Source organism: Sinocyclocheilus grahami, unplaced genomic scaffold (genome assembly GCF_001515645.1).
Source record: "Sinocyclocheilus grahami isolate Dianchi unplaced genomic scaffold, SAMN03320097.WGS_v1.1 scaffold97.1, whole genome shotgun sequence".
Classification (NCBI taxonomy): domain Eukaryota; kingdom Metazoa; phylum Chordata; class Actinopteri; order Cypriniformes; family Cyprinidae; genus Sinocyclocheilus; species Sinocyclocheilus grahami.
The window spans coordinates 27,608-38,001 of record NW_015505276.1 but is presented as its reverse complement, the minus strand read 5'-3'; the positions used below and the strand labels follow the sequence as shown (position 1 = coordinate 38,001).

General features: G+C 38.9%; 1 protein-coding gene across 1 annotated transcript in view; it reads right to left on the bottom strand.

Annotated features, from left to right (window-relative positions):
• LOC107587918 (ribonucleoprotein PTB-binding 1-like) overlaps window positions 1-9,235 on the bottom strand; it is a 29,775-nt gene extending 20,540 nt beyond the window's left edge. The window contains exons 1-3 of the mRNA XM_016275879.1: window positions 8,846-9,235; window positions 6,632-6,698; window positions 1,335-1,804 (exon numbers count right to left, since the gene is read on the bottom strand). Coding sequence (XP_016131365.1) covers window positions 1,335-1,804; window positions 6,632-6,698; window positions 8,846-9,232 — 924 coding nt within the window. The 5' untranslated portion in view covers window positions 9,233-9,235. The remainder of the gene's footprint in view (window positions 1-1,334; window positions 1,805-6,631; window positions 6,699-8,845) is intronic.
• Between the last annotated feature and the right edge of the window lie 1,159 nt (window positions 9,236-10,394).

Below are 10,394 nucleotides of genomic sequence, written 5' to 3'. Positions count from 1 at the left end.
AGAATTTTGGTTTAAGGCCCTCAAGGAAAAAATTTTTTTTTTTTTTTTTTTTTTTTTTACAGCTGATGAACTATAAAACACTGACAGCTAATCAGACATCATTCAAATTTAAAGGGCTTAGGGCTGCACGATTAATCGAATACGATTGTCATGCGTATCTCGTCAGTAAAGCTGGTTCTGTGATTAGTAGTAAATCTCAAATCACATGCTTTCAGATGGTGCAGCATTTACTACACAGAGCCGTAGTTCATGGACAAGCTACGCAAAATCACGTTCATAATCTCACACGATTACAAAACCGAAGAAATTGTTCTGCGATAAAAGCTGTTTGCGTAGCTTGTTAGTGAACTACGGCTCGTGAAAATACCACATTTAATAACATGTTTTACTCCAAATCACTTCATAATGTCAGTCAAGTGTTTGAAATAAATCCTTTTGTGAGATGTGGCTTCTTACACAGAAGGCACAAAACACATTTCATAGTATTCCAAGCAGTGATAAAGGCTATGTCTATTAGCATTGCGTTATTATATAATAAAAATTATAAGACGACGAACTCTGATAAAAAAAAAAAAAAAAAAAAAGTCGTAGTCGTGTGTTTATTAGATAGCTGAATTAATGAAAGCAGTTAAATCTGTTTATTCAGCAACCGCTATAGCCATTTCCTGGGTTTCTTCTGCGAGGCGTATTCGGAGTGTCAGCGCGAGAGCGCCCTCTGGCCTTCAGATGGAAATTTACTGCTGATCACAGAACCGTGCTTCACTGAAAGATACGCATGACAATCACAGCTTCGGCCTAATCGTGATTTAATTTCGATTAATCGTGCAGCCCTAAAAGGGATTGCACATTCAAAATAGCAGGCGACATTGTGAAGCAAACAGACGTTGCACAGCAAACAGAGTAACAAATAAAATTACTCCAGCGCTAGTTGACAACATTATCTAGCCTCCTTTGCAGTTGTAGTAGAAAAGACAACGTATTGTTTTTATTCCAATACATAAACCAATTCAGAGACAGATTACGCTAGATTCACCGTTTAGATGTCCTCAGAACGCACGTTTCGAGAGCATCTACTGGTTGAAGTATTGTAAATGCAACAAGTGCAACAAAAACAGACCGTTATCGTTCACTGGTGTGGACACAAATAGTGATCATTGTATTTATAGTTATCGCTCTTGGTGTGAACGGGCCTTAAAAGATGTGAGACACTGGGCAAACACACCTATTTAACGCATGTTTAAACAGAAAAACAATGCTGAAAAACACATTCTGCATGAACAAACCCTTACTTCCACACTTGACTTAGGTCAGGTGGGTCAAGCACTCATACCAACCTGGCAGAAAATGGGAGTGTGTGTGTCAGTCAGCACACTGCTGAGATCCTGAGCGGTGAGGATGTTTTGAGGTAGTCGGTCCACACAGAGGCAGCGTGAGTGCAGCATGGGAAACGTGAGAGAGCCAACCTCTGTCCAGTGTACATACAGCATTCGTGACCCAAGCTGCTTCCCCAGCAGCTCTGACTTCGCCCTGGCTGCAGAGTCCTTCTTCATGTACTCCACAAAGCCATAGCCCTTTGAGTGGCCTGTGGTGGCACTGTGCACCAGGAAGCAGCGCTCAATGTTTCCGAAGGGGCGGACAAGCTCCTCAAACTGTTGCTGGGTGAAAGCCCTGGGAAGGTTGGCGATGCACAGCAGAGCGTCTGTCGGCTGCAGCTGCACAGAGATCTCACGGTCACGGAGAACATATTGGTGAAACTCCTTTATCGCAAACTGGGCCTGCTCACCGCTCAGTAGCGTCACAAAGGCTTGAATAGGAAAAACAGAAAAATTAGTAAAAACTCCCATAAAGGGGGAAAAAAATTTTATATACACGGCTAATCAAATTTGGGGTTGAAAATAAGTCTTATGCTCACCAAGGTTGCATTTATTTGATCAAAAATAAAGCAAAAACAAAAAGCTTTATTTTTTCTATTATAATACATCTTAAAATATTTTATTCATGTGATGCAAAGTTGAATTTTCAGCATCATTACTCCAGTCTTCAGTGTCACATGACCCTTCAGAAATCATTCTAATATGCTGATTTGATGCTCAAACATTTATAATCAATGTTGAAAACAGCTGTACTGCTTAATATTTTTGTGGATACTGAGATACATTTTTTAGGATACTTAGATTTTTATAAATGTAAATTATAATTTTTTTTTTAGAAAATCACTTTTAACATTTTAAATGTTCTGACTGTCAGTGGATCAAATTTAATCTTCACGAAAAAAATAAAAAATAAGTTTACGGACAAAACCCTTACATTTCTTAAAAAGCACAAAATTAAAATAAAAAAAAAGAAATAAAATGGAACACCTAAGACTACAATAATCAGTCAATAATATTATTATTAAGAATAAAAGTAAAATAACCCTATACGGACACCTTGGCAATTGAATCACCAGTGGCTAGTAAATATTTTAGTTTACTCACCAGACATATACATTAGGGATGGGAAGATTCCCCGATTCGCTCGGTGCATTGGCATAAAAAAAAGTTAACGATACATCGGGTTTAAAAAAAAAAAAAAAAAAAAAAAAAGGCAACAAGTCGGCATTTGTATCACGATGCATCATTTCTAACATTTGCATCGGTAAAAAGAGATTTATTTATATATAATTACTAGTGGATGCGCTATACTTTTATTATTTATTCACAAAACCACGGAGACCCGAGAAAAAACTGGGATTAAACTCCAAAACCTGACTTGAAATAACTTAAATCGATCGGGGCTAAAGTGGTTCCATAAACGACAAATTAAGTTCACACAATCTCACTAATTTGTGCACGCTTATTCTTAAGCAGCCCTTAATGTCGATCCACCATGGCAAACAGCGAATATATTCGTGCGGTTTAATGCATTTGAGACGTTGTGTTTTCCTCAGTGCATAACTGACATGTCACAGGTATATTTTTAAGCTGTAAATGTTAGAAAGTTATGCAAATATATCCATTTTGCGGTCAGGAGTGGGCGAGGCTTACGCGAGTGAACGAGCGCTGCTGCGCGCATGCACGCTAAACAGAGCGCAATCTAATAGGAGTGCAATAATTCTGAGTAAAATATACATTTTGCTAAAATATTTGTTGGACATTAAATGTCCCATTTGTAGAATTTTAAACCTCCATATAAGTGTATTTTTATGATAGCAGTAACTGTAAAGGGACCATTGTAATGGGTAAATCAAATGTAAGCTATTTCAGTACTAATTACTAAGCTCAAATGAGTTAGTGCGTTTCTTATAGCAGTTTAATAGTCATTTTCATTCAGTGATTTTAATGCTTTAAAGAGCAATTTTAGATTGTAATGTTCTGTTCTGTAAAGGTACAGCTGTCATAAAACCAGAGAGAGCCTTTCTGCTTGGCTAGAAACTGTATAAGAAAAAAAAAAATTGAAGAAAAAAAAAAGTCAAATAATAGCATTCCTATTGGTCAGTGTTAGAGGAACTCAGCTTAGTCTGATAGCTAACCTGCTTTAGACCAGTTTAGTTTCCCAGCATAAATTGCCACAGTGACTGAAGTTGACCCATGTTAAATTTTCTTTATGGAACCAAATCATTTGACAATGAGTCAGACTAACTGAAATAAGCCTGGCTTATTTGGTAAACTTGTTTTATGAAACAGGCCTTGAGGCATTAAAATTGATAATATTTTTTCCATTGCATCGTATCGCACTGCATCGTAATAGGGGAGAATCGTATCGCATCGGTAGCTGCTTCATATGTATCGTACTCCGTCATGAGATGCAAATCACTAATATACATGCATATGTCTGGCGAGTAAACTAAAAAATTTTTTTATATATATATATATATATATATATATTAAAATGCCTTGCGAAAGTATTCATACCCCTTCGTTATGTTGCTGCCTTATGTTAAACTAAACTGCTTTAAAATTACTTTTTCCCCACATCCATCTACACTCAATACACCATATTGACAAGGCAAAAACCGAATCACAACTTCATAAATTTATTAAAAAATAAAAAAAAACTGAAAGTACATTGCATAAGTAGCCAAGTACTTAGCTGAAGCACCTTTACAGCCTCAAGTCCCTTTTTTTGTTTGACGCGACAAGCTTTGCTCATCAGCATTTGGCAATTATCTGCCATTCCTTTCCTCATCTCTTCACCTCTCAAGCCCTGTCAGGTTGGATGGAGGTAGATGCACATTTTCAGGTTTCTCCAGGAATATTTGATTGGGTTCAATCCCAGGCTGTGGCTGGGCCACTCAAGGACATTCACAGGAGTTGTCTACACTCTTGCTGTGTGCTTAGGGTCATTGTCCTGTTGGAAGGTGAACCTTCTGCCCAGTCAGAACAATTTAAATGTTCAGATCACACTGGTGTGATTGTACGCTGCACGGATGAACCAAGTGATCACAACATTGATCGCACACGTCAAATGTTGAGGAATGAAAGAGACGAATCATTGTAATTTAGGAATAGAATCACGTTGGTGTTTGAATAGTGTTCGCGAATTTAACGATCTATTAAATTAAAGTGCTTTGTAATGTTGGTGGTGACCTCTCTTACAACATGTTCAGCTATCACAGATATTATACTTAGCTTTTTTTGGCTTCTGATCGCAAATGTAGCCAAACTTGAGCGCTTAAGGCACTTTTCCACTGCATGGTACGGTTCACTTTTGGAGGCTTTTCCACTGGGTACAGTACCTGGTACGTTTTTTAGTACCACCTCGGTTGGGGTTCCTAGTGAACCGTACCATTACCAAAACGTGACGTGTAAACTCTGCTGATCACGGATTGGCCGGAGAGAATAGTCACTACCTGCGTCACAAACAAAATAACCGCTAGATTTAAATCAGCACAGCCAGCGAAGGATCGAACGCAATTGTTTTGAACGAGCACACCTTTTTTTTTTTCTTTAAAAAGGTTAACAGTTTTGTTGTCTGTTGTGGAAGTACAGACGTTCCTCTCGTTGATAGCAGAGGAGCGATCCAGCGAGAGCTTGATGGGGCGACGCGGAATGAAAAGGTTTTTTTTTTTTTTTTTTAAGGAGTCGTGGTAGTAGAGGCGACGCTACTATAACGACATGTGAATAATCCCGCCCACTCTAAAACGGTACTGAACTGCAGTGGAAACGCAAACCATGACGAGCCGTACAGAGTCGAGTCGTACCACGCAGTGGAAAAGCACCATTAGATTAGCGAGCAAGGTCCTGGCAGATCGCTAGGTCCTGTCCTCACAGATGAAGAAGATAGTAAAGATAATAAAACAATTTTTTTTTAAAAAGCGCATAGGAATCGGCAGGCGGAAACCATTTTAAAGGGGTCATATGATCCGATTTTAAGTTTTCCTTTCTCTTTGGAGTGTTACAAGCTGTTCGTGAATAGATACGATCCCCAAAGTTGCGAAGACTAAAGTCTCAAACCCAAAGAGGTATTCTTTATAAAAGTTAAGACTCGTCCACGCCCTCCTAAAACGCCTCATTTAAACACGCCCCCACATGTCTACATCACTGTGTGGGAAGATTTGCATAACACCACCCAAATGTTTACGCAAAGGCGTAACTTTGATTCTCGCTGTAGTATTGTAGCCGCCACCATGTTGTGGAGACGCTGTGCGTTTTGTTGTGAAAGCGAAACTACTTTGTTTGGCCTTCCAAAAGAGGACATGACTACAAATCAGTGGTTAAGCTGAATTTACAACACTGGTCCAGAACAGTTCAAACCAACAATTCAGATGTGTGCAACGCATTTTACAGAGGACGAGGACTGTTTCCTGGGAGAGTAGCCTACAATGCCGGTGTTCCCGTGAATTCAGTTCCCCCGTTTCCCTTCGGCGCGCATGCTGACCCTATACAGTCTATGACGCTGACAAATAATGCTGACTCACAGACTGTAAGCACATTTTCATATTTAAAGGATTTGCCACTCACTATTCAAATGCGGGGGCTAGGGTTGGCCACTGCACTCACAACTGCTGCTTCGGTCACTTTCGCTCAACAAGAAGTGCACTTATTCAGTCGCAGAACGACTGAATAACGGGAGACGTTTCAGACGCGCGCTCCACGTCGGTAAATGGTACTGTGCGCGAAGCGCGTGCTCTTCAATTGCACCCACAAAGGCGCCGGCGCACTGTAGCCTGTATTGCGAGCCCTACAGGACGCGAGCAGTGCGGCAAAATACTATAAAACTCATAATCAGTGATGCTACACTGGATGCGGCACAACACGACAAATCCCAGACAGTGAACTGCCTCGTTCTATTTATGAGGTACTGACACAGAGTTCAAATGCACTAGACCGACTCAACCGGTTGCGATGCGTCAGTGTCACGTCCGGTGTAGACACGGTTCACTGTTCCGCTACGGTTATTACACTAGTACACAACTTCGTATTATGCTTATGGAGTGAAGCAGAGAGTCACCCAGAGTGAAGATTTTGTCGTGTGATATATTCGCAATGTAGAGGGTTGTAAAATATGGGTTCATGCTAAATAAAGACTTTACTTGCTCAGAACGATAAAAATGTTACCAATATGTCCATTCAAAAAATTTTTTAAAAAGCACCCAACAACAACGTGATTACAACAAATGTCCATTCATGTGATAATGATTCATACACACCTGTCCCTTTGTATTTGTCCACAAAGCAGTACTTCAAATCATAGTTACTCAACAGCTCGTGCACCTCCTAAAAGGAAAACACAACAGAAAAAATAAAAATTCACCATTCAGGAAGACTTTCATTCATTAACCATAATGATTGCATCTCCATTTTGCATGAACAATTAAGTCATCCAATAGATTCAAAACGACTTGAATGGCTCAGTTATCATTTCTGTCCTGTCATATTTGCAACTTCTATTCCCACAACTCTCCTTTTAAAGTGTCACAAATAAATTGATCTTTCAGTGGTTATGATTGAGTGATTAATAAATTACTTTTGACAGCAACAGGGGGGAAAAACCTCCACTTTTGCTTTCAGGCTTCCTACGCGTTACCATAATATGCACCAGCACTTTCTTTCAGTGTCAATGAAAGCAAAACATTTTGTTTCAGCACCTTCTGTCCTTTGTCATCCTCACTGCTCCCATTCCGATCTGGAACAATACTAGAGTCGCTCAAACACACACCTGTTTTCCCCATGAATCAAGCATTTTCCCAAGAGAACCACATCCACAAAGAAGAACAAGAACCAACCGAGCCATATGAATATTGCTTTGCTCAGTCCCATAATATAACAGTTTGAGAACTTGGATGACAAAGAAAACCAAAAAAATAAGTGACTTGCAATGGAGCAGCTAGTAGCATCAAGAATAAAATTCTAAAGTTTAACATTTCCCAAATTAAGAAATGCAGTTAATCGTTTGATCATAGTACTTAGTACTAGAAACATGGGAATAGCTACGAGTAACAAACTGAATGCATACTTTGTCATTTAGCAGACGCTTTTATCCAAAATGACTTACAAATAAGCAAAAGTAATTAAAACTAAAAGCTTTTAAGAAAATAAAAGAAATTAAATAAAAATGACAAATGCATACAACAACATTTATTAACACACTAAACATTAGCACATTCTGACCAGTTATTAAAATGACAAGTAAAATAAGCAACTGTTAAGTCACAAATGGGATAGACTAGTGTCTCATAAATTGGTACTAGTATTTAATTTAAAGCACTAGGTTAGCCAACCAGAATTATAAGAATAGTTATTAGTAAACAGCTCCGGCCACAACTGGAATGAATTTGTAATCATAATGACTAGTTGAGGTCTGAACCACAGACCACCTTAGAAGTTAGTTGAGAAAATCTGTAACTTTTTTTTTTTTTTAAATGGCATGTCAGCTTCTTTGACCATTTTCACGGTGAAAACAACATTCAAGCTACTGATTTACAATAGAAGTGAAAAGCATTTAAGACCGGTTTACTTTCAAACTAAATTTGGATAAACTTGATTCAAACTTTTCATGAGTATCAACAATAACATTTTCTCTAGAAGAAACACAATCCAATAAAACATTTGACAGACAATGAGCTCCGCCATGTACATACGAGTGGGATTTAATTTGCAATTTAACAATGAAATATTAACTAGTCACGGTTGGGATAGTGACTAGTAACAAAGGAACAAAATGACTAGCATGTAATCGAGCAATAGTGATACACTGAGCGTGTACTATTCCCGAAAGGAGCACGTTAGCTCTAGTAACTCACGAATAGGCATTAGTGAAATTAAATATACTAGTCACAACTGGATTACTTGGTATTAAGTTTAAAAATAATAATAATAATTGTAATTGGTTTCACAAAACAAGTGTCAACTGCTTGCCAGACTCAGGTAGTTAACAGGTAGTCAAATAACATTCGTGACAAACTACTAATTGGAAATGGGTAACATTTTCAGATTTAAGAGTCAAACTTGTGAGAGGATTCCGATACTTGCGTCGCCTAAAGGAATTAAAAATAGTGAAATGAAGCAGCGAATATATAACACGAACCTGTAACTTCACGAGCTGTGATTGAGCACATTTTCAGGATAAGCATCCGGGGATTCAGCTCGATTAAATCAACGCTCAAACGGCCCGCGTCCGTTCATCGGACTCCATCCCGTTAACGCGGCTCGTTAATGGCTGCGACGACACGAGGTTCAGTATGAACGAAACAGCTCTACGACCATAGATCATTCACCTTTTGATTGTCACACCAGATTCAATTATCGACACCGAAACAATGTTAAACCCCAGTCTATTCACTACGGAGTCAGCATTTGGAAGTGTGACTCGATCCGTGTTTGGGATGCTCGTCCAAAGATCATCAATTGTTTGATGTACAAACCTGATTGCTGATATCGGCGGGGAGGCTCTTGATAATTATTTTTCGCCGATTATAAAACTCTCTTCTCGTTCTTTCCAAACGACTAGCAATCTCTTCTGGACCGAGGGCCGTCGGTTCATCATCGAGTCGCCGCGGACAGTCGCTCGCCGTCGGAGAACCCCCATCGCCGGTGTCCGCACCAACGTGTTTGCCCGTTTCAAACCCCCAGTTTTCGGGTTCGGCTGCTTGGTCGTAACTTTTAAAGAGTGGACTCGGGGCAAAGTTGGCAGCAGTTAAGTTTTTCTCGTCTCTGGCAGCTGAACTAACGGACACCGCGGCCGCCATATCTCCGTGTGGACGTTTGTGCGCTCGCTCGTTTGCTTTGGCCAGTTTAAACAATACACACATGCGAGAAACTCGCCCGCTGATTGGTCGAGGGGAAATGCGTTTTTCTTTCACGCCTTGAGGGGCGGGGCTAGCGAATGATTTGAACACAAAGCAGGTGGGTTGCCAGATACCATCAAAATGTAAAATATTTACCTAAGAATAAATTGTATCTTGTTCTTTTTTTATGATCTCCGTTTCTGCTTTTTCTTGTTTTCATATTAAAAAGAAAGAGTAAAATACCTGATATCATGTTGTTCAGTGTACAGGTTGCAAGATATCACTTCGTCCTAACCATACAGTTTACAATATAGACGTCCTTGCTATGGGCTTATGAGTTTGTTTTATATTAATACCCCCATGTTTATAACTAGTATTTTTTTTTTCAGTCCTCTAGTTTTAACGGCATAAAAATGGGGACTGGTTGCCAGATCAAGATAAAAGAAGTCAGTGGGCCTCGTGGGTACTAATAAAAGTGGTTCACAATAGATTTGTTGTGAAAATGTTACTGTGAAGTCTGTCATTTCACTGGAAGATCGAGTTATATTTTATTATGGGGTAAAAAAAAAAAAAAAAGGTATACATGGATGAATCCTTCACCTAAAGATCAATAACATAAATAGACAGGGTGAATTTTCATTTCATGCTGACTTTGACTATTTCCCAAAAACCCAAAGGGATCCACTTTTAAATAACACAATGCCTCTCAAAAGATTGTATTTCGGTATATACTTTCAATAATTACATTTATGAAAAGAGTTTTATAGATACATTCAGTGGGACATTAAGACGACGTACAGAAGATGATGTACAAAAGGAAGATGAAAACATGGGAAGAATTGCACCTTTTTCGAAAAGAGAAAATATAAATATAAAGAAAAACATTCAAAGCGGCATTTATATCATACTGTAAACATCTCAATTCTTATTCTTAAGGCTATTAGCCTGTCACAGTCTTTGCTTACTATATATATATATATATATTGGGAGTAAGCAAAGACAGCTCTTTCAGCGATGACCTTCTTTGGCTTACCCTCCTTGTGGAGGGTGTCGATGATCGTCTTCTGGACAACTGTTAAGTCAGTAGTCTTCCCCATGATTGTGGTTGCATGTTCGAAACTAGCCCAGGAGGTCCCAATATTTATACTCAAAATTAATCAAACTAATCAAGCTCAAAATGGAATAT